General features: G+C 52.1%; 1 protein-coding gene across 2 annotated transcripts; it reads right to left on the bottom strand.

Annotated features, from left to right (window-relative positions):
• On the bottom strand, positions 1-27,186 carry NCAN (neurocan). Of its 2 annotated transcripts, none has more exons than XM_027583050.2 (15): positions 27,068-27,186; positions 21,918-21,997; positions 20,590-21,003; positions 17,772-17,946; positions 17,534-17,661; positions 16,689-16,982; positions 15,236-15,826; positions 13,558-15,036; positions 9,550-9,666; positions 8,393-8,506; positions 6,939-7,097; positions 5,850-5,932; positions 3,568-3,712; positions 2,634-2,816; positions 1-2,395 (listed from the first exon to the last, which is right to left on the bottom strand). In XM_027583050.2, exons 2-15 carry the CDS (start codon positions 21,988-21,990, stop codon positions 2,250-2,252), a joined length of 4,101 nt encoding a protein of 1,366 aa, XP_027438851.1. In that variant the 5' UTR covers positions 21,991-21,997; positions 27,068-27,186; the 3' UTR covers positions 1-2,249. The 2 variants fall into 2 exon arrangements, with proteins under 2 accessions (XP_027438851.1, XP_027438852.1); XM_027583051.2 differs by having other exon boundaries at positions 13,558-14,595.
• Between the last annotated feature and the right edge of the window lie 374 nt (positions 27,187-27,560).

Genomic DNA, 27,560 nt, shown 5'->3' with positions numbered 1-27,560 from the left:
TGTTAAAAAATTTTATTAAAATGTCCAAGAAGTACATTAATGTCCACAGTGTCAGATACCACAGACCCACAGAACACTGCAGCTCACAGCAAAACCAGCAGAACCTGAAGCTGTTCACACGCACACAGACTCACACGCATGCCACGTACGCGGCACACGCAAACACACACGCACATCCCCAAGGGAAAGACTAAAAGACAAACCACCCACTTTAGAAAAGACCAAGCCCCCTCCCACCATGGAGCTGGGGTGGAGGCAGAGCAAGGGACTAAGGGGGCCAAGGGCAGGGAGCATAAACCAAGACCCCCCAAAAAAGTTGCATCCCCAGCACCACCCCCAAAGGAAAATCATTTTATGACGTGAATTACTGAAGATGTGTTATTATATTTTTTAAACCAAAAAAATTATCAAAGCAAGAAGGCAAATGTACATCCCTGGGCTTTCTCTATAACTGTAAGGTGGAACAGTGGATAATGTCTGTAGCAGGGAAGACTGATGACCATGGTCAAAGATAAGGGTCTAGCTTGCACTTCTCAATCTTTTCCTAAGTCTGCCTGTGGATGTGAGAGAGTGCGATTATGTTTCAACCCTTTCCCCCAAAGTAAAGAGCAGTGTTTGGAGTCACAGAGGAGGGACAAAATCCTTGCTCCTGTCTTGGCTGTGACTTCAAACCAGTGCCTTTCTCTTATCTGAGCCTCAGTTTTGTCATGTGTAAAATGGGGAAATAATGGTTCCAAAATCACCGGGCTGTTGAGAAGATTCAAGGAGATAGTGTGTGAGTCCTTAGCACAGTACAGACTCCATAGTTGTCAACTATGATTATTACTTCCCAGGAGGAACATAGGCTCAATGAACACATTTCTTTCTCTACTGAACCCTTGAACCATATGTTTGCTTATTTTTCTTTCCTGCAGAGGGCCATTCCCCATTGTTGTGTTTTTAACACAAATCCACAGATTTTGCCCAGAGTAGAGAAGTTGAGAGTGGACAAAATATAGAGGATAAGCTGTAGGTTCTTCCCGCCAGAGATCAAGGAGCTGAATCCTGGCCTTTGGCCTGGAAAGTTCTTTTATAGGTTGCAGATTTGGGGGAACAGATTTAGTCAGTTCTTTCCCACTTAAAAGATTTTTAAAAACGATGAGAGAAAAATGTGTGTGTGTGTGTGTGTGTGTGTGTGTGTGTGTTCATGTGTATGTGTGTGTGTTTCGGTTTTAACACTGTGCATTTCTCTACAACATAACTGCAGGTAGATGTCACTACTTCAAGTTTTAAGCGTTTTCTAGTCCTCCAGGCAATGAATGGAGACAGGGATGGGGCAGGAGTAGGAGCGGGACCCAGGGCAGGGGCACTACCGATGTCTCTTGAGGGACGGGTATGGGCACTGAGCTAGAAAACTTGGCACCTCCTTGGTCCAGGAAGGAGGTTCTTTGTCTCCCTGAGAGATGGAGGGGGAAGAAATCTGGGCTCATCAAGCCCTAAACATCCTCTCATCCGTGTGTGTGAGAGATTCACCACACATACAGAACCACCAAATCTCAGCACTGGACTCGACCTGGGAGGGTAAGCAATACACCTTCCCTCCATTGCCCATATATTGCTCTGACTATTCTGACCCCTAACTCTGAGGGCACAGAAGGAGGTTGTTCTAAAACATTCCTAAAATTCAATACATAGGAGTTCCACACTCCATTTATTCCCCCAAGACCAAAGACAGAACTTGGGCTGAAGTCCAGGGTGAAGGGAGAGCAACTGTCAAGTTCAAGTAGTGTGCTTTCAACTCCCAAAGCCAACGACCTTAACTAAAAGCTTCAGCCTGCATTTAGGACCTCTGATGGTTTACTAAGCCTGCATGTCTGGTGTGATAAGCAATTCCTTAGTGTGAATCCAGACACTCTTGCACCCACATCAAAGCCTTATTTCAACAAGTGGTAGTCAGCCTCGCCAACACAAGACTTAACCAGTGCAAAGAATGATCTTTGCCATAATGTGCTTCCCTTCACTGGGAGATGCTCCCAGAGTTCAGCCTGACTCGAACTGACTTTTCAGACACCTGGCTTTGCCTGCCAAGCAGACCTTGTGTATATAAGAAAGAGGAGAGAGGAGCTTTTTACAAAGGGTTATGGAGGGGGGATGTGGTTTGGGGCTCAGGGGATTCCAGACCCTCTTGTTTTTCTCTGGGCTCTGTCTCCCCAGGTGAAGTCTCCAGAGAAGGTGTGGGAAAGGGGTTGTGCTTCCTTTTGCCTGGTTCTTCAGCAGAAATTCCCTTCTTCCTTCTCCCAGTCCTCCACTGGGTGTTTCTTGTGTTTTCTGCGTTCCTTGCGCGATTTGTGGTGGTGATGCTGGTGGTGGTGCTGGTGGTGGTGATGGTGTCGTCGCATCCGATGCGACCGTCTGGCTGCAGGGAAATGAGGGAGGACAAGGAAGTGGCAAGAGGTGCTGAGAGGAGGGTGGCCTGATGCAGCGGGCCTTTTCAGGGGGAGGAGAAATGAAGGAAACACCAGGCAGGATGGTAAGTTCTCACTTACCCGCAAGGCTGTATTATCAGGCCGATCAAAATGTGTAGTAAGGTGTTTTAATTGGAAACTACAAATAGCTGGAAACCTGTGCTGAGGTGTCTGGGGACAGCCACTTACGTTTGGTGCAGATGATCTGGGGCTGGTCCCACTTGCCATTGCTCCGGCATCGGATGACAGCCACATGGTGCTGGGTAAATCCTTCATCACATTGATACCGGACAGTGGCATGGACGTTATACTTGGCCTTGCGAGCACCGATGGGTGAGGCGTTCTGGACTGCTGGAGGGGGACCACACAGTACTGGAGACAGAAGAACCACCAGTTAGGGAAGTGGCCACATCTGGGCTGAAATGGTTTCCTCTCTTTGGGAGAATAATATACCCCTCAGCAATTCCTGCCCTTTGCCCAGCTGTGACCCCACATGACCAGATGTGTCTGTCATGTGTCTGTCTCCTCTATCCAAACCAGGAGCTCCTTAGGGGCAGAAACCTCCTGGACACATCCCACCCTCCTCAATTCTTATGCATGATGGCAATGAAGCAGATGAGAGACAAGAATAAATCTGAGCAAATGAAAAGAAGAAAGTACATGAAAACTGGCAAAGAAATATAAGTAAGAATAAACAAAAGTATCAGAGAAAGGTGGACGTGAGAATGCTTATAAGTGTTCTCTTAATATGTAAAGAGTTCTTACAAATCAATAAGACCAACAAACCTATAGATAGTTATGCAGAGGAGATGAACTAGCAGGTCCCAGGAAAATAAACACCTACAAATAGCTTATTGACATACAAACAGTTGGTTATTCTCATCCTTAAAGACATGCAAATGACCATAACAAGTAGATACTATCTTTTTCCCCACTTAGATGAACAAAGAACAAAAAGTTTGAGAACACACAGAGTTGGCAAAAGTAGGGAAAAACAGGCACGCTCACACAGTGCTATAGTGAAAAGTGGGCAGAGCTGACTTACATTTACAAACTGAAATAAAACAAGGAACCAGTGAGTGTGAGAGGCAAAAGAGAAGTGGTGGGGCGAGGAGCAGCATACCTGTTCCCTTCTTACAGACATACGGGAGGTTGTAGTTGCAGGGAACATCGTTCCAGCGCCCGCTCTCGTGTGCAACCATCACCACACAGTCCTCCCCGCCCGCGAAGAAATTGTCAGGCTGGTTCTCCCTCCAGTTCTCATATTGCTGCAGGAATGGGGAGCAGGGGGTCAAAGGCTCTGTCACTGCCTAGCGCAGGACTCCCCTGGCCAGACCACTCAAACTTTAAGGACTCAGTGTTCCCATCTACACAATGGGCACCATTCTGCCTGACAGTGGCCCCCACTGCACTCAGAGTCACTCCTCCTTTGGCTGTGAGATGGCAGTGCCCTCTTCCGTGGCCCTCCTACCTCCTTCCTTTCTCCCTGACAGTCTGTTTTCCACATGCGTCACTGTAATAGAAATAGTTGAACAGAGGTCCTGGAGGGACTCCCTGAGGAGGCAAGGGGACAGCTGAAGACTCAAGGATAGAAATGATGCAAGCAGGGAACAGAATTCCAAGCAGAGAGAACAGCTAGTGCAAAGGCCCAGGAGCAGGACAGGGCTTTACTGTTTGAGGAATAGAACAGAGGCCAGTGCGGCCAGAGCTTCTAGATGGAGTTGGGGTGTGGTCGGTGGGTGGCCAAGGGCCAGTTCTTGCAGTAGAGGAGATGGATTATTTTATTTTAAGATTTTATTTATTTATTTGATAGAGAGAGACAGCGAGAGAGGGAACACAAGCAGGGGGAGTGGGAGAGGGAGAAGCACGCTTCCCGCGGAACAGAGAGCCCGATGCGGGGCTCGATCCCAGGGCCCTGGGATCATGACCTGAGCCGAAGGCAGACGCTTAACGACTGAGCCACCCAGGCACCCCGAGATGGATTCTTTTAAACTGAGGTATAATACATATCACATAAAATTTACCATTTTAGCCATTTTTAAGTGTTCAGTTCATTGGCATTAATACGATTCCCAACATTGTACAGCTCTCACCACTGTCTATCCCCAGTACTTTTTCATCCCTTCAGACAAAAACTCTGTCCTTATTAGCAATCACTCCCCATTCGGTCCTGCCCCAAGCCCCAGGCAACCACTGATCTATGTTCTGTCTCTATGAATTTGCCTATTTTAGGTATTTCATGTAAATGGAATCATATGCCATACAATATGTGGCCTTTTATGTCTGGCTTGTTTCATCGAGCATAATGTTTTCAAGTTTCATGCACATTGTAGCATGTAGCAGCTTTGCATCTGAATAGTGTCCATCGTACGGATGGACCACATTTTGTTTACCCATTCATCTGCTGATGGACATTTGGGTTGTTTCCACCGTTTGGCTGTTGTGAATAGTACTGCTGTGGACCTGAGGTTACAAATATCTGTTTGAGTATCTGCTTTCACTTCTTTGGGGTATCTACCTAGGAGCGAAGTTTCTGGGTCATGTGGCAATCCTGTTTGACTTTAACTTTTTAAGGAACCACCAGACTATTTTCTACAGCAGGAAGAGGTGGGTTTTTATCTTGACAACAATTGAGAGTGTGAGAGGACTTGAAGCAGGGAGAATCCTGATCTGATGTATGATTTTTTAGAGGGTCCCATGTTTATAGGTTTTCCTTCTGGGGTGATGAAAATATTCTGGAAGTAGATTGAGGTGATGGTTTCACAACACTGTGAAGGTACTAAATGCCACTGAATTGTACACTTTGAAATGATTAATTTGGGGGGGCGCCTGGCTGGCTCAGTCAGAAGAGCGTGCGACGCTTGCTTTCAGGGTCATGAGTTCGAGCCCCATGTTGGGTGTGGAGACGACTTAAATAAAAAAAATGTAAAAAAGAAAACTTTAAAATGATTAATTTTATGTGGATTTTACCACATTTTTTAAAAAAGTTCCCCTGGCTGCCAGGTGGAGGGCAGGAGTGTAGGTAGCAAGTGTGCGTGTTGGGGAGGGGGTTGGGGGCTGCTTCAGGGGTCCCAGTGAGTAATAAGGGAGGCTGTAGGGCAATGAGAGTATCTTAAGAGTCCACAGCTGAAGGACACGGCAGTGAGCAAGAGGAGGCCTCAGGCCCTGGTCCTAGGTTTATAACCTCAGCCACTGGGTAGACCAGATGTTTACAGGGTTGGGAAGTCAAGGGTGATCTGGGGTTTTGCTGAAGCTCCTTTGCCAACCAACTCCAGAATCTCAGGCCCACAAGGACCTATGGTGAATTTGCACAAGGGGGTAAAGTCAGGCCAGACCACAGAGCCCACGTGGCTCATACCCATCCCACTTTTCTGGGGGGACCCAAGCCTGGCTCCTGCCACTCACCAGCCCTGTGTTGTCCGTCCACTGGAAATCCCTCTCCACGATCCGGTCATTCAGGCCGATCCATGTGTTTTCACGCCCAAAGCCTGTGAGGTGGGGCATCCTGAGGGCTGAGTTCCCACCCCGCCCCCAGCCTCGGGTGTGGGCTGGAGGAGTGGTGGAAGGTGTGGGAAGGGAGGACCCCCAGTCTTTCCCCCAGCCTCTGTGTGGGCTCGCTCCCCTCGCTTCCCACGCAGATGAGAATGGAAGGGTGAGGGAGGCATGAAAAAGACTGGAATTAGGCTCCAGTCATGCCACGATTTGTGGCTTAAACAAAGCCAGAGGAAGGAATAAACAGAGACGCGTCAGATCTTTGCAGAAAAGGAGAGTAAGGGATAGGAGAGCCAGCAGGCGGGGCTGGACAGGGCAGGCAGGTGACCAAGTAAGGGCATTAGTTACTGAGTGTCATCAAGGGTAAGCATGTGTTTGATTACACTGAGGGGGGAGAAAACAACAACAATGAGGGAACCAGGGAATTGACAAATGAAGGAATTAATAGGGGATGGGATGGGGGAAATGTGAATAATTGGATGGATGAGCAAATGGCACAGAGATAATGAATAAATCAATAAATGCCAGATTTAATTGATGCAACGTTCTTTTTCTAGATTTCTGCAGAGCTCCATCCTCATTTCATCCCCCACATCCCAGATGCCTCTTCATTGCCCTCTCTCCCCTGGCTCTGTTTTATTTGTCTTTTGTGCACTTAGGACCAGCTAAATTATAGTTAGACTTATGTAATTAGGTATTTACTTGTTTGCCTATAGCCCCCACAAGAATGTCAATCCCTGAGGACAAGACAATCTGTGTCATACTCACTGCTGTGTCCCAGCGCCTGGAACGGTGCCTGGCATATACTCAATAAACATTTGGTGAATGAATGAATGAAGTGAATAGATGAAATAACAAGTGGATAAATGGACACATGAATTAAAGGGGTCAGGGCTTGCATTAATGAACACAGCTTCAGAAAGGTGGTATCTTCAGGACCCTAGGGGATGCCCTAGTAAAGGGACTGGCAAAGGGACATCCTGCCCACCCCAAAGTCCCTACTGTTAATGAAGCTGTGTTCCTCAGGTGAGTGGATGCTGGTCAGGTGGCCAGCCCGGCGGCGGCAGTCCCTCTCGGCGTCCTCCCACGCCCGTCGATGGGCAAAGTAGCGGTAGCAGTGGCCTTGGAACTTGTGCCAGCCGTGGTCACAGCCCTCTGTGTCTGGGAGGTGGGATGGGAGTGTGAGGGAGATTGGCCTTGGGCCAAGCCCCACCCTGCTGACCATGAGCACAGCCAGTGTACCAGAGAGAGGGCCAAACCCAAGGTCACTGGGGGGCCAGATCACCCCTCTTCCTGTCCTCATTCCCCGGAGGCTCTGCCCCCCCCCCCACCCCGGTCATCTCTCCCCTCCCATATTCATTTCTTTCTCTGTTGCGGGAAGATATTCAACTGGAGATCATTACACCCACTCCTCTCATCCCAACTCTGATGTCTCCTTCTCTGATCTGGCTGCACCCTCTGTGTGGCCCCGGGAACTCAGGAAATGGATCTCAGGGTGGCCTAAAATTTCTCTCCTGGCAAAAGGCTCGGATAGACATTTCTCCCAAAGAGATATACAAATGGCCAATAAACACATGAAAAGATGCTCAACATCGTTAGTCATTAGGAAATGCAAATCAGAACCACCATGGGACACCATCTCACACCCATTAGGGTGGCCAAAATTTAAAAAGGAAAATAATAAGTATTGACGAGGATGTGGAGAAATTGGAACTCTTGTACGTTGCCATTGGGAATGTAAAATGGTGCAGCCACTGTGGGAAACAGTCAAAACGTTAAACACAGAATTGCCATGTGACCCAGCCATTCCAGTCAGGTATAACCAAAAAAATGGGGTGAGAAAAAAGGAAACCAGTGTCCAAATGAAAACTTATACGTGAATGTTCACAGCAGCACTATTCACATTAACCACAAGGGGGAAACAATCCAAATATCCACCAAGTGATGAACAGATAAAGAGAACGTGGTCAATCCCTACAATGGAATATTACTCAGCCATAAAAAGGAATGGAGCCCTGATTCACACGACAATGTAGATAAATGTTGAAAACATCATGCTGAGTGAAAGAAGGCAGACACAAAATGACACACAGTGCAGGATTCCATTTATATGAAACATCTAGAACAGGCAAATCCATAGAGACGGGGCCAAGGGAGGAGAATGGGGAGTGACTGCTCATGGATACAGGATTCCCTTTCGGGGTGATGAAAATGTCTTGGAGATGGCTGGAGGTGGTGGTTGCACAACATCGTGAATGTACCAAATGCCAATGAATTGTACACTCCCAAGGTTAATTCCATGTTATGTGAGTTTTATCCCAAAACAACAATTTGTCATCTGTTCAACCCATGGCCAGAGAAACAGAGATGGAGACCAGAAGCATGGGCGGAGCGCGTGCGGCCCCGCAACCAACCCCACCCTTGGTATTATTTCCGGGGTCTTGGAAGAGACTCACCTTTCTCGCAGAGGCTGCCCCCATAGCTGGGGAGGCAAAGGCAGACGAACGTGTTGACCTCGTCAATGCAGGTGCCTCCATTCTCACAGGGGCTGGAGACGCACTCATCAATATCTAGGGGGGTGGGACTGAGTCAGAGGTCAGCCTCCCCGTGGCGCCCAGTGCCCACAAGGAACCAGGCAGAAGATGAAGTCATGATCCTACCATCCATCCTGGCCCCTGAGTAAAGCAACGGTGGTCTGTAGAGCTGGCCCAATGACTCTGGAGGTCAAGGGGATGGAACCTCATACAATTAACATGAATTACCATTAATGAGAGCAGATGCCATTGGGCCAGCCTGAGAGCCAGGGTGTGTGGCATGTTCCACTGGACTTCAGAACACTGAAGGTTATACTCTGGCAAACAGACTCACGGAATGTCGAAGATGGAGGTCTTTCCGGAATGTGGAACTCAGGGACACCGAGTTCCAGGGCATTTGCAAGGACATGCGCAGAGGCAGGATGCTGTTTGTAGGTGGAACTAGGTATCATTTGAGCTCTCCTAACAATTCCTGTGTAGACAGCGCCTGAGATTTGTATGACTTGGGCAAGTCACTTCCCCTCCCTGGGATTCATTTTAATTTTTGCGAAGTGATGATAAAAATAGCACCTTCCCAAGGGTGGTTATAAGTGGAGGGTCAATGGAAGAGCTCAAGAAATTACCTTGCTTATATTTATTGTTATAATTCTATAATTAGTAGTGTGGTTGTGAAGTCAGTGAGGTAATGTGCAGAGCTCAAGACTGATATCATTTATATTTATTGTTAAAGTTTCATAATATGTCGTAGTTCCTGTGTTGGGCTTTGGGGCTAAGAAGAGCCCCCTTGGGTCTGGGAGGAGTCTGAGCCTTATGATTTGTCTTCCCCTCTCATCCCTACCTGGTAGTAATGGGAGGCAGCGCACCTGAGCCTTGGTCCGCAGGACGAAAGCTCAGCTGTTTGGTGCTGGTTCAGCTCACTGGGGCTTATTTACTGGATCCAAGGACGGGGGAGGGGAAAGGGAGCACCCGAAGCCAGCATTTTGTTATCCCTGAGTCCTCATGGGGATGTCCGCTGGGGTAGACATCAGGGCTCGGATTCAAGCAAGTCTAGGTTCCGATCCTGAGTCCGGGGCACTCACCAATCTCACAGTTCTCCCCGGCGAAGCCCTGGTCACAGCTACAGCCATACATGGTGCCGTTGGCTTTACAGGTGCCTCCATGCAGGCACGGGTTGTTTTCGCACGGATCCAAGGGGGCTGCAGGATGGACAGGCAGTGTGGAGAGGAGGCAGGCCACCATGTTGTCTGCCGTCCCAGAATCCAGACCTAAGACTCCCCAAAACCCTCTCTGTGGAGTCCCCTCTATAACTTCCAGTAGGCAGCTACCAATTTCCTCTTGCACACTCCTGTGATGAGTTTAGTCCCCTCAGGAACTGCCCAGAGCATCTGTGGGCCACTCTGCTTATGCAAACTAACTGAACTGCAATGGGCTTCCTGAAGTTTCTTTTTGGAAGTCTCCTGAAACATGGGTGTAAGTGCCTCCCTGACTTGTCCCTCTCTTCTGGACATGCCCTGATGGTCATTGTACTTCTTGAAGTTTGGAGCACAGAGGTGGACATAAGGTCCCAAGTGGGGTATGAGCAACACTAGCAATAGTGGGAATCATCACTTCCCTCATTCTGGTGGCTCAATCTTTTTTGATGCAACCTCAGTCGTTATAGTATAGAGAGGTGGTGGATTATAATAGTTATAGCCATGGGCTCTGGAATCAGAGAGGTTAGTTTAATCCCTGGCTCTGCCACTCACTAGGGACTCTGGACGAATTACTTCTCTGAATTTCAGTTGCCTCATCTACAAAATAGAAATAAAAACAATTCATCCCTCTCCCAGTCCTGACCATAATGCCACATCTATATCAACCTGGCACCTTGGGTCTTGAGGGGTCTCAGCATTGCTCGCTCGGTATGGACTAGACACTCAGGAGCATTGAGGAATATGTGTCCTTGTCTGCCTCCCCCACCATTTCCCCCCATCAGCTGGGTTTCCCTGGAGGCAGCTAAGTCTCCCCTCTGCCTCTCTGAGGCCCAGATGCCTTGGTGGGTGGTCTCCACCCTGGGGCCTGGGAGGGGCAGAGCAAGAATTCTTATCCTATCCCAGGCCGACCCCCATCCCTTGTCAGGGCAGCATGCCATCTTCCACTGCAGATACTAGAACCATGGCCCAGAGAGGAGCAGCGCCTGGCTTAAAGTCACACAGCAGAACAGTACAAGAACCAAGACTGGCCTCCAAGGCTCTGGAAGTCCAGTTTAAGGCCCTCTCTCTGGCCCCTATATCCTAAAATTTGTTTCTGTTTTTGCCTGGTCCAGGGCCTCACAAGAAACTGAGATGGTAATAAGCAGTTGCTTCCTTCCTGGTCTGATCTCTGCTGTCACCCTCCACAGGCTGTTCTCCCCATAGCCGACAGAGATAGCTTATGTAAACCTGAGTCAGGTCATGTCCCTCCTCTGCCTAGGTCCCTCCATGGCTCCCCGTTACCCTCAGAGGAAAAGCCAAAGTCCTCACTGCAGCCCACAGGGCCCTGTGTGATTTTTCCCAACATCTGCCTGCCCTCCCTCCTCCTCTCATCCCCTGGCTCACTCCGCTCCAGCCACACTGGCTTTGCTGTTCCTACTACATGCCAGGCAGGGATCGACCTCAGGGTCTTTGTACAGGTCATTCCCTCTGCCTGGAATGCTCTTCCCCTAGATCTCTGCATGGCTCTTGCTTCACCTCCTTCCAGCTTGCTCAAATTTCCTCCGGTTAGAGAGGCCTTTCTGAGCCCTCCCTTCCACAACTAGAAAACTCCCACTGGCATCCCCCACCCTTTGCTTTACTTTTCTCTTTTGCCCATATCACTTTCTAGCCTCCAATATAATTTGCTTATTTACTAGGACCACTGTTACTTGTCTCCGCCTTCCCCCAGAGCAGCGGTGCTCCACATGGCAGCCACATATAGTTATCTAAGTTTAAATTAAATTGGAATGAAAGTAAAAACGCAGTTTCTCAGTCACACGAACCACATTTCAAGGACTCAGTAACCACACGTGGCCGGTTGCTACCATATTAGACAGCACAGCTCCAGGAACATTTCCATCATTGGGAAAGTTCTAGAATGTCGCCCTAGAATGTCAGCTTCCAGGGGACAAGGGACTTGGTCTCCAGATGGGGCCTGAAACACAGCAGGCACTCACTAATTGCTTGTTAGCTGAATGGAAGTAGCTGCTGGTCCTTCTGTAGTGGCTGACACCTGTCCGCGGGGTGATGGCAGGTGTCCCCATGGATGGCCAGAGGGGCCTGTGGCTGGCTGTATCCGTCCCTGGTACCACCCCAGCACGTGTGTGCACACGCATGGGGCTGCCGGGCGCTGGGACGCGTGAGCCCCACCAGGTGCCGTGAGCTGCCGACACCTACCCACGGGCTGGCGGTGACTCAGTCGCTCACTGGCGCTGCGTTTATTTTTGGCTTCATTAGCATTTCTGCTACAAGCAGGCGGGCGGGTAGGCGCTTGGGTCTCCCCCAGCGCCGGCTGCCTCCCTCCACCCAGGCTGCTGCTGCCTTCAGTCTGGAGCCAAGAAACCAACAGAGTCCAAGACAGACGCAGCTGTGGTCTTGGGGGCTACACCCAAAGCACTTTTCTTAGCATCCCTAGCCATGGTTTTCCCTCCTACCTCTCTGAGCATCCCCTTCTCTAGCTCCTTTGGCTTTGAGCCTCCTTCCTTCTGCCCATCTCCCACCACCAGTCTCTTCTCTACTCCTTCCCTGGGTGAGCTCACCCCTTCCCCAAGACCCTGAGTGTTTGTTTTTTCTGACACCAATGAAATATGTATTGTACGACCTAGTGTTCGAGACACACTGTTGTCAGATGGCCTGGATTCAAATCTTATCATTTACGCTCCTCAGCTGCATGATTCCGCTCAAGTCACCTGACTTCCCTGTGCCTCAATCTCTCCATCTGTAAAGTGAGGATCTTGCTAGGACTTGTTCCACATGGACATTATAAGGATTAACCAAGTTGATTCCAGTAAAGTGCTCAGAGCAAGCCAAGCATGCAGCAGGCACCAATAAGCATCAGCCTTTATTGATGCTTGCGCCCCTGCCCAGAATCCGCTTGCCTCTCAGGCATCTGAGAAAAGAGGATGCAGTCCTGGACACAGCCCAGAGGTGACAGAGAGTGGAAGATGAAACCCTGCATCCACTATTTGCGGCGTCGCCACACTTTGCCTTCAAAAAAAGGAGCAAGTGTAAAACCAATTGTGTTAATAAGCGTGTTTTGCAACTCAGAAAAAAAAGTGTCTTTTAATTAGCTGCTGCTTCTTTTTTTTTTAAAGCTCAATTGACAAAAAAGAAAAAAAAAAAAAAGCGCCAGCATTTGCAGGCTGAGCTGGCAGGCAGACCTGGCCCCAGAACAGGGCATTCGGCTTTTTCTGGACTCCACTGGACAGAGGGCAGTTAAGGCTTCCACAGACTTGGGCTCTGATTGAAGTCTGGCCACTGACTAGGAGGCAGGCATACTTCCCTAAGCCTTCTTTTGCTCTCTATAAAATGGGGCAGATGCCCACCCCTTCTGCCTCTCCCCAGTACCCATTTTCCCTGTGGCTCAGGGGCCCCCACGATCCCATCCGCACCACTGAATTCCACTTGCAATTCCCACTTGAACAAAAAGCCCTTCCTGCCACGCCTCCAGCCCCACCTGGGCATGTCTGTGTCCACCTCTGTCTTCCCAGACTGAGGTGTCCCTAAAGGCCAGACCCCAGTATCTCACAGAACTGTCTGGCTCAGCATGGACATAAGCATGATTTGTTGACTGGACTCATCCCCCAACTCAAACTCCATCCAATGCCTCATCATTCCCCCATTACTCACTGTGCATCAAAACAAAGGTCCAACTTCACCTCCTGGCCTTTGCCCAGCTGGTGCCTCTTCCAGGAACACACTTTCCGCAATTCAACTCTGCCTAAGGAGCTCCCACCTCCAACATCATCCCCTCTTAGAAACCTCCCCGGGGGGGCCCCCATGAATAACCCTCCCTCTCGGCGCTGCGCTCCCCAGCCCCTTGTCCCCAAGCCCTGACCACAGTGGGCTGGATGAGGTCACAAGCTTTGAACTCACCCTCTTCTGCACTCCCATTTGCAGGGGTCCCTGGCAGGGTCGGCTCTTCTCCACTCGCTGCCTCCTCCCAGAAGCCCTCCATACCTGGGCTCCCTGCCAGGACCTCCAGCTCAAACTCCTCTGGGCCCAGAGAGGCAGGCGGAGGGGTGCTGGGGGAGTCTCCCGGCACTGTAGGCTCTCCTGAGGAAACTGAGGCAGGCTTGTCAACGCTGACAGCCGTCGGTGTCCAAGAAGGAAAAACAGGCTCCCCCCGGGGGCTGCTCTCATGTGAAGGGGCCAAGGCTCCCAGGGTTCCCGGGGTCACCGTCTGGCCCTCTGGTTCTGGATGGGGTTGGGAGCTTGAGGAGGCCACTGTGGACATGGCCAGGACCCCAACCTTGTCCCCCTGGTCCAGGGACAAGAGGGACATCACCATGCTTGAATCCACAGCCACTTGAGGGCTCAAGGTGGGGCTTTCGGCTCCCTCAACCCCGTGGGATCCATGTTCCCAAATCCCACCAGCATCACTGGCGTCCAGTGTGGCTGTGGAATCCGTGGGCCCCAACATGGCTTCTCCATTTATAGCAGCCCAAGACTCTGAACTCGGGGTGACCCCAGGGATTAAGAAGACTCTGGGGCCCCCTGAGGGTGCAGATGGAGGGTGGGAGTCCAGCCCTTCACTGTGCAATGAGGGCCACGTGCCCTGTGCCTCGTCCACGGTGGCCTGAGAGCTGGAACTGGAGCTTTCCGCTGTGCTGACGACCCCAGACCCAGACTCTGAGATGTCTCTCACTCCTGTGGGCTCAGTGGTTGTCTCAGTGGGGGTGAAATCTTCTGCCACATCCCTGTCCACAGAAGCTTGTGGGCTGGATCTGGGGAGCTCAGCTTTGCTGAGCCCAGTAGGGCTGGTCCCCCCAGTTTCTCCGAAGTTTGCCCTGGGATGGTTAGGACTGGCTCCAGCTTGTGTGTCTGTGGCTGTCTGCGAAGAAGCTACTGGACGTCCTGCTCTGTGGCTGCCAACTGTTGGGGATGTGGCCTCTCTACCCTGTCCTGTTGGGACTGAGGAGAGGGACAGGGAATGCACCTCTAGATGGATGGGGTCCTGGGGGACAGCCTCAGTCTCTGAGGCGGGAGAGGGTGGGCCAGTGGCCATGGCCTCACTATGCCCCGTGACCCTGTCGGCCTGCGTGGGGAGGGACGTAGGGTGTGGATGTACCCACAGTTTTGGGGCCCGCAGCATGGCCATGATAGGTAGGTCTGGGGAAGAGACCATGGGGGATACCTCCCAGGAGGCAATGCTGGGGCCTTCTGAGGGGCCAGGTGCCAGGAAGGTGGCCTCTGAGGGGGACAAGGGCAGGTCAGGAGTGGCTGGCCTCACACTGGGGCCCTTGGCTTCCTCTAGTCTCAGATCAAGGACCCTGCTGGGGCCGGGGATGCTGGGTGGGACCACAGTTGGGGGCCACAGCCAGGGCTCTGGGGGGCTCTTGCCACCAGGGGAACCTGCAACAATATCAACAAGAGTAATTCGAATTATCTCTTAGCAGTTCCTTCTGTTGAGTCCCCTTGGCTCCAGGCCCAAGGAAGAGGGGGCTTCTGAGGCTAGGGGAGGTGTGGGGACTCAGCTGGGATTTGGAGCCTCTTCCCGCGTCCCCATCAGACCCCCAGGCAGGTCGCACCTCCCCCCTGGGACCCCACTCACCAGCTTCAGGCACATCCACCTCATTGGTCAGCATGGCCCAGGGGCTTTGGCTCCGGCTACTCCCTGAGGCATCTGTGGCTCCCGTGGCCAGCGGAGGCTCTACGTGATTCCCAGCAGCCTCTGGAGTTGGGGGCTGGGTGCCGGCCTCAAGCCCCATCTCCAGGCCTTGCTGGGGTTCCTGCTGCTGGAAGTGGCGGCCGTTCAACCCTTTAAAGCGTCCCCTCCTCCTGGGTATGGGGCCAGTTGGAGTTGCCTCCGTGTGTGTGCCCACTGCAATGCTAGGACTGCTGGAGCTGGGGGCCGCTGTGCTCAGCCACACCTCTTCAGCCTCCAGGGAGGGCCTTGAGGCTAGCGTGAAGCCTCCAGGGGCAGGGCTGGGGGTCTCCTGAGACTCCTGCTTCCCTGCCAAAATCAGAGGTTCTTCCTCCCCACTGGACACGAGAGGCTCCTGGAAGTCAGGGGTGACCATCTCCTCCCTAATGCTGGGCTCCAGTTCTTGGGCTGGGGGCCCTTCTGCGGACAGAATCTCCCCCTCATCCCCAGACGAGGGGGTCTCTGGGTCTCCATGTTGATGTGGTGTAGGGTGATGAGCTATGGGAGAAAGCCGAAAAGGTTGTGTCAGGTCCGGGGCTGGCTGGGAAGTTCCACCTGAAGTCTACCCCCACTCCAGCATGCTGTAGCACAGACCTCTGTATATCTGTCTCTCTGTGCCCCTCTGTCTGAAACTTCTGGGCGGTTTCTGGGATCTCCCAGACTGAGAGAGGGGGGTGCGAAGTTATCACTCCCACTATTCAGGCTGGGGCCCACTGTCAAGGTCAGTCAACTGGTCATAGTAAGGGGTCAAGAGACAGCTTGGCTCCTGGGTAAAGCTCAGGCAGTGGCCAATTCTCATGGGAGAAGATCCGGCCTGGGCGATGGCTCCCCCTCTAGGGAGAGGAAGCTCCTAATGAGTGTGGCCTTCCTACAAAGGGAATTTTTCCCCCCTTGCACATTAGACTTAGGTCCTTGGAGTCAGGTTTGCTGCTTCTGAAGCTTTGGTCCCCCTCCAAGGACTAGGGTCCTCCCTAGTCCCTGGAGGTGTGGCCTTGCCCAGGGGCCATGGCTAATCAAGGCAGCACTTCCTCCCCAGGGGATACTTATGCACAAGCCTCCAGCTAAAATATGTTCCACCCAGGAGCGTGTCATTCAGCGACCTCAAGAGATATAGCCCACCCCCTAAACAGAACTTTCCCGCCAGAGCTTGGCTTTCTCCGGCCGCGGTCCTACCCCCAGGACGGGGCTCCTAGGGAAAGGCCAGCACTGGGGGCGTGGCCTTCACCCGAGGGCGTGGCTTATCGCAGAGGTTTCCAAGAGTCTCTCCTCCGTCTGGGCTCCGCCTCCACTAGAAAGCAAAATTCCCAGGGGCGTGGCCTTGACCAGGGTGTGTAACCTCGGGGCGTGCCCTTACACGCACCTCGGAAGCAGTAGGCATCGAAGCGCTCTCCGGGCGCCGGGAAGCCGGTGCGGTTGGCGAAACGGTAGACTGTGCGCACGCCCGGGGCTGGGCCCCCGCAGCGCCGGCGCGGCGTCTGGATCGGGTAACGCACGCTGCCATCGGCCAGCCAGCCCGGGTCGCACTGGTCCAGGCCCTCGTGCCAGGCCAAGTGCAGCTGTCCCACCGAGGCTAGCGCGGCGCCCTGGCGGCGGCACTGGGCACGCGCGCCGGCCAGTGTCAGGCGGCGGGCCGGGCCCACATAGAAGACCTCGCCTGCGGGAAGGCGCGGGCGAACGTCACGCGGGCCTGGGGAATCCTCCCCCGGAACCCCGGGAAGGGGGTCCCACTCTAAACCCCAGCCTGGCCGGGTTTGGGTGGTGGCTAAACCAGGCGGCGACAGCCACAGCTGTGCTCACCCCGACCCGTCGAAGTCTTTACCTCTCACGCAGTGCTAAGAGGAGGGCCTTAGCTTCTTTTTACGAATAAGGTAACTCAGGCCCTTGAGTGTGTTGGGCTTCAGAGAAACGGAGGGGCTTAGCGAGGGGCCCTCAGAGACGAAGAGGAGGGTAGGAAGAGGGAGAGGGGCCAGGGAGGGGGAGAGGCTCAGAGAAGGGACAGGGTCTCAGAGAGAGGGAAGGAAGGGGCACAGGGAAGGAGAGGGGCTCCCGGAGGGAAGGAAAGCTCAGAGAAGGGTGAGCCCAGATATTGGCTGCAGGTTTAGAGAGGGATGAGACTTAAGAGAGCCCTAAGGAGGCATGGGGGTTGGGGAGGTAACCGGGGCTCAGGGAAGTGCGGTGGGGGTGTCCTGCCAGCCCCAGACTTACCCCCCAGCTCACGGGCAAAGCAGTACACATCGTAGAGTTCCTGTGGGTCCCGCCTGCCATAGCTCCGCACCCCTGGAAGGCTGCTACGGTCGCCATAGCAACCAGGACGGGACTGGGTGATAGGATACCTGATAAGACAAGGAGGGGGTCCCTCTCAAATGTGTGTGCCTGGGGCCCCCAATGACCATCTTTCCCCAGAGGCTAGGTCTCCATGTCCCAACCCTGTGTGCCCCCTCACCGAACAGTGCGGTCAGAGAGCCACCCCGCATCACAGTTGTCAAAGCCATCTTCAAAGGCAGCCTGCAGGTGCCGTGGGGCTGCAATGGTGGCCGAGCTGAGACGGCAGGCCTCCTGGGCCTCTGCGAAGGTCAGTGCATAGCGATCCTGAGCTGCCCGGTAGTGGAACACAACACCTGTGGGGGAACATCCAGGATAGAGGCTGATGTATGCTGGAATCTTCAAGAACAGACCTCCCTTTTGCAGAATGCCCCTTCCCCCGGTTTGATAATAATAGACCTGCTCCGCTATGCTGCCCTGTACCATGCCAGACTGATATGCCCCCATTTTTCGATAAGGAAACTGATAACAATGGCCATAAAGGGCTACAATTTGTCAAATGTTTACCATGTAAAAAGCATTTATAAGTGGGGCGCCTGGGTGGCTCAGTTGGTTGGGGGACTGCCTTCGGCTCAGGTCATGATCCTGGAGTCCTGGGATTGAGTCCCGCATTGGGCTCCCTGCTCGGTGGGGAGCCTGCTTCTCCCTCTGTCCCTCCCCCCTCTCATGCTCTGTCTATCTCATTCTCTCTCTCAAATAAATAAAAAAATCTTTAAAAAAAAGCATTTATAAGTATGAGCTCATTGAAATCTTACTATGATTATAGAATATAGAATCAACACTATGATTATTCCCATTTCCAGAGGAGAAAACTAAGGCTAAGAGAAGTTAAGGGACATGGCCAGTTCCACAGAGCCAGTATGAGGCACAGCCAAAACTCATATCCAGGATGATCTGACTCCAAAGATAGCACTCTCCATGCCCAGGTTTAGACCCTGGAGGTGACAGGAGGCATGGAGGCATGGAGAAGAGTGAGAGAAATTCTGCCTTGTAAGAAATAAGTACATGCTGGGGCACCTGGCTGGCTCAGTTGTTTGACCACGCAACTTGACCTCGGGGTTGTGAGTTCAAGCCCCACATTGGGTGTGGAAATTACTTAAAAATAAAATTTTAAAAAAAAGGAAAAAGGATTAAGTACATGCACTGATAGAGGAAGCCCAGGGGGCAATGGGAGATCAAGTGTTTCTCGCTCCGCCTGGAAATGGAGTCATGGAAGACTTACTGGAGGAGGTGACATGCAAGTCAGGATGTGAAACATCAATAATGGGCTCACTGTTACTGAAATTCTGATTTAGGAATGAAAGAAATGTCTGAGCAAGACAAAGGAATGAAACATTCTATTTTATCAGAGTTCCTGGAAGGCAACAGTTGCATCTCAGTTTTGATAATATCCCCAGCACCAGACTAGCATATGGTAGGTGCTCAATAAATGTTTAATTGGATGAATCAATTGAACAAGCCCAGAGGAGGAATTTACTTCCTTTATCATTTACCAGTTTTCTTCAAGCTTTATCAGTTTTGATCAGCAAGGCCTTGGAAAAGGGATAGTTGGCTGACCCCATAAAATATGCAGTGAGATACTGTGGGTGGGGGAAGACTGGGGGTGCAGGGATTTGCCCATGGCCAAAGAAGGCTAAGGGAAATCAACTTCCCAGCAAGAATCCACAGGATGTTTTCCACACAATAATCATTCACTGAGTCCTTTGTCAATTACCTTTTGTGCATCTACTGTGCCACACCCTTTTCTAGGACTTTGCTTTATTTTATTTTATTTTTTTAAAGATTTTATTTATTTATTTGAGAGAGAGAATGAGATAAAGAGAGCATGAAAGAGGGGAGGGTCAGAGGGAGAAGCAGACTCCCTGCTGAACAGGCACCCTGATGCGGGACTCAATCCCGGGACTCCAGGATCATGACCTGAGCCGAAGGCAGTCGCTTAACCAGCGGCCACCCAGGCGCCCCGGACTTTGCTTTAATAATCAAAAAAATTTTTTGTTTTGTTTTGTTCACCTTGATCAGTTAGGAAAAGAGAAACACTGGATATTTCAACAGAAGGAATTTAATACAGGAGTTGGTTAAACAGGTATTTGAGTACTGTTATTTACTTAATATATTTTTTCAATCGACTTCAGAAAGAAAACTTCACTCTTTAAAACATAAATTTATTTTATTGTATTAAAAAATTATTATAAAAGGAAATGTATATTCCTATTTCAAATAGAAAGTCAATATCCTTTGTCTTATGGGAAAGTAGGTAACCATGAAAGGGACTTAAAGTTCTAAAAGCCTGTAAAATACTGTGGCCCACAAGAGACTGAGCCAGAAGTTGCTCTCTCTTAGGTAAGAGAGAAGTGTTATAGAAAGGGTAGTCCTGGGGCACCTGGGTGGCTCAGTTGGTTAAGCAACTGCCTTCAGCTCGGGTCATGATCCCAGAGTCCTGAGATCGAGTCCCGCATCAGGCTCCCTGCTCAGCAGGGAGTCTGCTTCTCCCTCTCACCCTACGCCCTCTTGTGCTCTCTCTCTCTCTCTGCCTCAAATAAATAAAATAAAATCTTAAAAAAAAAAAAAGGTAGTCCTAGAGGAGACTTTCTTTGGGACTTTATCAGAAGAATTGAAAGGGGGGTGCCTGTGTGGCTCAGTCATTAAGCATCTGCCTTCGGCTCAGGTCATGATCCCAGGGTCCTGGGATCAAGCCCCGCATTGGGCTCCCTGCTCAGCGGGAAGCCTGCTTCTCTCTCTCCCACTCCCCCTGCTTGTGTTCCCTCTCTCGCTGTGTCTCTCTCTGTCAAATAAATAAAATCTTAAAAAAAAAAAAAAGAAGAAGAATCGAAAGGGAATCATTGTTCAGGGAGTGCTCTCTAAGGTGACATTCTGTGGGTGAGCTTCTGGCTCAGCCCCTCCCCTCCCCAACCTTGTTGTCTCCCCTACCCTCAACTGACCTGTCACCTCCAGGGGCACCAGGTCCTGCTCATCCTCGATGCCTCTCACCACCTGGCAGCGGTAGAGTCCAGAGTCACTGGCCCTCAGTGGTCCCAGTAGTAGCGTCGCGTTGGCCCGGTGCCGGGGGTAGGCAGGCAGTGACACGCGTCCCTGCCAGCCCTTGGCCACTCGAACCACATTGTCCTTGGCCACCAGGATGGGCAAGTCCTGCCGCTGGCCCGATGCAGTCCGCACCTTGGTCCACTTGATTCGAGGGGCTTCTCGGGCTGCACCTGGCCATGGCCGCAGGGTGAAGAGACAGGGCAGGGCTACCAGCTCTGCCAACGCGGCCCGAACCAACCCCGACCCCACCTTCTGCATGTGGAGCCCCTTGTCGATGGTGGTGGAGGCAGCAGCAGAGACGTCATGGGTGCCTGGAGTGGAGAACGTGGAAAGAGGACCTGACTCAAAGACAGGGACCAGCAGAAACTGCTCTTTCCCTCACTTTACAGATTGGGAGACTAAGGCCAGAGAGGGTAGGTTGCCTACAACATCATAATGCAGTCAATGGATATGTGATGTGCACCCCAGTCTGTGAGCAAAAGAGGAGTAATAGGGTCAGATCCCGTCATAGTTCTGCCTCCACTCAAAATCCAGATCTTGGCTGCCAGGGATTTGACTCTCTGTCACTGACTCACTGTGTGGCCATGAGAAAGTCACTGTCCTTCTCTGAGTCACAGTTTCCTCAAAAGTTAAGTAAGAGGAAGCCATTAGAAGGGAAATGTTTGTGTTTGCAGAGTACCTTCTATATAATGGGCATCTTATACATAGCAATCAGCTCATTTGATTTTCATAACCATAGGCAGAGGTAGCCATGTCTCATCATGTTTTGGGGGAGTTGAGGAAACTGAGTTCAGACACATCATTGTACTTGCCTAAGACCACAGAGCAAATCAGGAGGCATTTCTAATGCCTGGGCTTTTAACCACCACTGGGGAGATACCAGGGAAAGTCACACAGACCTTATTTCTATTGCCCCACCCATGGCAGGCATCACTAATCAATCTCTGCGCTATTATCATTTTTTTTTTCCTCTCTCTCTCTCTCCAGCTCATCTCAGCAAAACAGTGAGAGGCAGGAACCTCCATCCTCCGCTGGCAATGACTAAAAATAACCTCTCAGGTGTCTTGTTCGCTTTTGACTGTTCAAAGACCTTTTTCATCTATTCTCATTTTATTCTCCAGACCAAGCCAGAGAGCCAGCAGGAGAAGGCTCTAGAGTTAAAAAGCTTCCCCATCTTGTCAGTACCCCAGAACCCAACCTTCTCCCACCCTACAAGCCAACTCACTCTGTTCCCCAGCCACAAACAGCAGCATCTGGAGCATCAGGAGGCCTGAGGCCCAGACAGACACGGCCCCCATCCTGGACCTGGAACAAGATGGAGAGAGAGGGAGAATGGGAGTGAGTATTACCCTCCCAGGCAGTCAGTGTGGGAGGGCCAAGTCCCCCACTCTACAGATCTGGAAAGCGGGGCTCAGAGAGGCTAGCGTGTCACTCAAGGTCACACAGTCAGCAAGCAAGGGCTGAGCCAGGATCTAAACCCAGGACCAGCTGACTTCAGAATCCCAACAGTCAAGTCTCACAGTCAGAAGCATGGGTGCTGGAGTGAATCAGACCTGGGTTTGTCTCTCTGCCTGTTCCTTGCTGTGTGACCTGGAAAAAGTAGATTAGCTTCTCTGTGCCTTGGTTTCTTCGTAGGTTAGATAGGGATAACATCAGGTAGTTGGAAGGAATCGATGCGTAAGTAGTCAATACATACAAAATGCCTAGAACTGGGGCGCCTGGGTGGCTCAGTCAGTTAAGCATCTGCCTTCGGCTCAGGTCATGATCCCAGGGTCCTGGGATCAAGCCCCGATCGAGCTCTGCAGGGAGCCTGCTTCTCCCTCTCCCTCTGCCTGCCACTCCCCCCTGCTTGTGTGCACTCGCTTGTTCTCTCTCTCTGTCAAATAAATAAATAAAATCTTTAAAATAAATAAATAAATAAATAAATAATAAAATGCCTACAATTGCCTGGCATGAAGGAGTAAGTTTGAGTTGTTGTTATTATTGTTATTTTTTTAAGATTTTATTTATTTTTGACAGAGAGAGAGAGAGTGTACAAGCAGGGGAAGGAGCAGGCAGAGGGAGAGGGAGAAGCAGGCTCCCCGCCCAGCAGGGAGCCCAATGTGGGCTTTAAAATTATTATTTTAAAAAATTATTTATTTGGGGTGCCTGGGTGGCTCAGTTGGTTAAGTGTCTGCTTTTGGCTTGGGTCATGATCTTGGGGTCCTGGGATTGGGCCCCATGTCAGGCTCCCTGCTCAGTGGGGAATCAGCTTCTCCCTCTCCCTCCACCCCTCCCCACCCCCCACTCATGTTCTCTCTCTCTAAAATAAATAAAATCTTTAATAAAATAAAATAATTATTTTTAAAGTGATTTCTACACCCAAGTGGGACTCAAACTCATGACCACAAGATCAAGAGCCACATGCTCTTCCAACTGAGCCAGCCAGGCTCTCCTTGAGCTGTTATTATTATTATTGACCTTAACACAGCCAAGATAAAAATCCCATTTTTCAGGTTGGCCTTGCCCATGAGACTGGGGGCTCCCAGAAGGCAGCAACCAGTCCCAGTCTGCCTGGGGTCCCCAGTCCTGACAGTAGGCTGGCCTCCAACCCAGCCTTTAATCTGGGTTTCCTGACTGACACGATTCTCAGCTTCAGTTCCAGGATTTGGTTGTCGCCAAGATTCTATTCTTGGTTTCTGGGATTTTTGAGAAGCTGCCAAGTCCCAGCTGGAGGAAGGGGCCTCACCCCTGCCCACCTCACCCTCTTCCTGACTTCATACCGCCTAGCAAAGATGCCTCCTAGGTCCACAGAGAAACTCCAGTTGTGGGTCCAGCCTTCTCTAGGGGTTGTGGCCCTCAGGCATAAAATGGACAATTATTGAGTGCCAACTATAAGTAAGGCCCAATCCACGTACTGGGACACAGCAGTGCCCTCCCAGTCTTCACATTCTTCCAGAGACCAGAAACCCTGGAGAGGCAGTCCCTCCCCAATGTCTCCCAGCCCTCTGTACCACTCCCCTTACTGGGGCTCAGGAGGTGGGGACAGATGGCAAGTTAGAGCATCCTCTATAAACCCAGATCTTGCACCCTTACCCCAATAAAAGAATAGCGCTGAGAAGGGGAGTGTAGATAGAGCCAGAACGGGGCTGTGGAGGACAGCTCATCCCATCCCCAATGCCCTTTCCTAGCTCCCAGAGGCCCTACTGGGAGGCCAGCCAGGGACCTATCCGTGGTGCTGAACTCTAGCGAGACGACGCGGGGACACTGCACACTTGGTCTCCTTGCCTTCCTCTGGCAGCGCCTCTGGCCCAGAGAGGGTTAGTGGTTTGCCTAGGGCTGCACAGCAGGGCAGAGTCCATCCCTGGGATGGTGCCCCCAACTACCAACCCATAAACCTCAGCAACTTCTGTCTCCATTCCAGGCTGTCCTCATTTCTCCACCTTGGAACCTTGAAAAAGTGTGGGGTCCCCTGATGGCTGTTCAAGGTCTGGCAAGGTATTAGTGTGTGGGGCAGGACTCCACACTGCACCTACCCCAAGAGGACCTTAGGAGGGGGCAAGTTCAGAGAACACGAACACACACACACACACACACACACACACACACACACACACACACTGTATGGCTAAAAGTACAGACTACATCCAGGCGTGCCTGGCTAGCTCAGTTGGAGGAGCATGTGACTCTTGATCTTGGGGTCATGAGTTCAAGCCCCACGGTAGGTGCAGAAATTACATTAAAAAAAAAAAAGCCCTGCCTCTACTTTCCATACATTGTATGATCTCAGACATGCTGCTTCATCCTCTATGCCTGTTTCCCCATCTGTAAAATGGGGATCACCCAGCATGTACCTCATGGTTATGGTGAGGATGGAACAAGCTAAGACTTGTGAAGTGCTAGAAATGTCAAATTAAAAATCAGCTTTTTGTATACAAAGCCTCATGTACACACGCAAATGTACAGAGGTGATCCAACACAGTGACAGTTTCAGGTGCACCCTCCCACCTGCACACACACTCTCCCAGATGCACTCTATTCCCTCCACTTGCACCCTCACACACCCACACACTTTCTCTTAAAATACCTCCTCCCCAGAGCAGCCAGAGGTGAGCATTTACGCAGCTGTCTGGGGCTCGTCCCCTCATGAATAATGCATGAGCCTCATGCATATGCAAACAGGGGCCTGTGGGGCCTTGGAGGAGAGGCAGCCCGGAAGGAGAGAGAGAGAGAGAGAGAGAGAGAGAGAGAGAGAGAGAGTGTGTGTGTGTGTGTGTGTGTGTGTGTGTGTGTGTGTCCCTCCCTCATACCCACCTCCTGTCTTAGTGGGGACTGAATGTGGGTGAGTTTGCCAGCAGGCGTTTTTGTGTGTGCCTAGGTGTGCGTCGGGATGCTGTGTCCAGGCGAGGATGTGAACTTGTGCCCTGTGATGTGTAGATGTGTGCATCGGTCTGCAGCAGCTCTGTGCACTGCGTGGAGCATAGGAGACCCACTATGGTCTCTGGATGTGTGGGTCCAAGTGTCCCTCCGCAGGGGCCGTGAGTGTGTTTCTAGCCTTGGAGTCTGGGCATATTCGTGTGCATGGGCATGATCGTGGAACTTCTCAGAGGAGAACGGAAGCCAGGCTCAGTAAACCATCTCAGGTTGCCCCTTGGGGACCTGAGCCCCAGCGTCTCCCCCATTAGCTCCCCAACTCTGCACACAGATCATATCTCACACATCCCCAGGCTCAGGGTCCACACCGCCAATCACATGGAGAGGACCTCCTTTCTGTACATGCAGCCACACACCCCAGACTCAGAGCCTGGGAGACACACGCGCACACTCGGATTCACAGTGACATTAACAAAGAGAGACAATATGGGCACTTACAAGGCAGGCAGCACGTCTTCTGCACAAAGACACACACCCACAGTCTCAGGCTCTCCACATAAACCCCTCGATGAGGCCATACCGTCAGACACAGTTCCTCACACACACTCACACATGGTGATGCCAGCCCTGGCACAGACCAGGCTGGATAAATGTGGCCTTGGTGACTGGCGGGCACACATCATTTTGCCACCTGGTGATGTGGCCCCTGGCATAAGTTTCCTGACAAAGACACAACCTCAGTCACATTAGACTCACAGAGGAACCCAGACCCTCGTTGGGAACACAGCCTCTCTCAGCATGGGGTAGACACACCAACACACACACACAAAGCCCCCACCTCCTGGGGTGGGGGCACCTTCCATTTGGGAATGTCCATGAGCCAGTGAAGCTGCTGGGTTATGAGGTCCCACGATCTGCCCACCCCTCCCTCTCTGCCCTTCCCCCACGTCCCCCGCTGGGGCCCAGCGCCAACCCTCTCTTCATCCTGGCTGTCTCCCATTAATGCTGCTGAGAGGAACAAAGCCCCATGCACAGAAATGGGGGTCGCTCCTGCCTAGGCCGGGCCTGGGGTCCCAGCCCCCTACTTCCTAGTGCCTGTGCCCCCAAACCAAGCCAGTACTTCCATAAGAGTCTATGTGGGCAGATCGAACTGAAGGGGTGAGGGAAGTGTCTGTGTCTCTCTGTGAGGACACGGTCAGATCTGTAGGTGCTGGGAGCGGCCCCCCTCTTGGGACTGGGTGCCCCTCACGTGTCCTGGGGATCCTAACTGGGGGCTTTTGGGGACTCACACCCAGCATTCACCTGGGAGACCCAGTGTGCTCTCTGGGAGAAGGGACACCACCCCAACTCCAGATCTGAGGGAACAACAGGGACCACCTTGGGATGGAGCCCCCCAGAGCCTCCTCCCTGAATCAGGATGTGGTGACAGGACCTGGGCCAAAAGGAGAGGGAGACTGTAGGGCGCCCCTTTCCCATGGCCATTCACACTCAGGGAAGACCCCCTTCTATTGGACTCAGGCTAATCTGGAGGGCCCCCCTCCCCGCTGCAGTCCAGCCTGGATTCCTCCATTCATCTGCAAATTGGGAATCCCCACTTAAAATCCTGGGGTGTCTCAGCTCGGACACTGGGATGCCCAGTTCTGGAGCCCCCCATATAGCATCTGGGTATCCTCTTCTTCTCTCTAAAGTCAGGGTGCCCTCCCTTAGCCTTGATTCCCAGTGCCCCCTCCCCAATTCTGAGACCCACCCCCAGCCCGTCCCCCTCCCCACCTTGGGATTGTCTCCACATTCCCAGGACAACCCGGGAACTGACCCCCAAATCCGAGTCCCCCTGACATTCTCAAGCGCCCTCCCAGTTTGCGTTCTCTCCCCAACCTGGGTCTCCCCTCCCCCCCTCAGCCCCCCTCCTTGTTCTAGGGGCTTCTCTCTGATCCCAGGCCCCCTCCCCAGTTTCGTGCTCTGTCTCTAATCGCGAGGACCTCTCCCTCAACGCGGCCCCCTCCCCACGACGGACCCCCCCACCTGACTCCTAGCTCGGACGCATCCCGGGGCGGTCGCGCGGCACAAAGGACGCTCCGGCTCCGCTTGCTCGCGCCGGGTCCAGCCCCTGCGCCCTGCGCTCCGTTCGCCCCAGAGCCGCTTCAGCGCTTATAAAGGGGCCCGCGGGGCTGCTCTGCGCATGCGCCCCTGCCTGCTGGAGGCCTCTGGCTGCGCGAGAGTGGGGGCTCCCCCTACCTAAAACCTCCTCCCCACTTCTTTCACCTCTCACCCCACCCGGGGAGGACGGTGTCTGATCTCCCGCCCATTCGCCCATTTGCCCCAGGGGTCACATTAAATGTTCCCGGACGCCCCATGGTGGGGTCTGTCCCATCTTACAGATGTGGAAACTGAGCCTCAGGGACACGAAGTAGCTTCCAAGGTAGCGCAGAGAGGAAGGGCAGAGCTTGGATTCCAACCCTGGCCTGCCTGACTTTCCAGGGCTCACACTTGAAGGAGTTTTGGCTACAATGGCTGT

The sequence above is a fragment of the Zalophus californianus genome, chromosome 1 (genome assembly GCF_009762305.2).
Source record: "Zalophus californianus isolate mZalCal1 chromosome 1, mZalCal1.pri.v2, whole genome shotgun sequence".
NCBI lineage: Eukaryota > Metazoa > Chordata > Mammalia > Carnivora > Otariidae > Zalophus > Zalophus californianus.
Note: the sequence above shows the minus strand (reverse complement) of the source record. Positions and strands in the feature narration are given on the sequence as shown.

Coding starts and splice junctions, on each gene's coding strand:
- NCAN (XM_027583050.2), bottom strand. CDS start 21,990: ATGGGGGCCGTGTCTGTCTGGGCCTCAGGCCTCCTGATGCTCCAGATG. Junction 15,037..15,235: donor GGTGGATGTGCCTGAAGCTG/GTGAGTGGGGTC, acceptor ATATTGTTGCAG/GTTCCCCTGGTGGCAAGAGC. Junction 2,817..3,567: donor TGTCTGTAAGAAGGGAACAG/GTATGCTGCTCC, acceptor TTCTGTCTCCAG/TACTGTGTGGTCCCCCTCCA.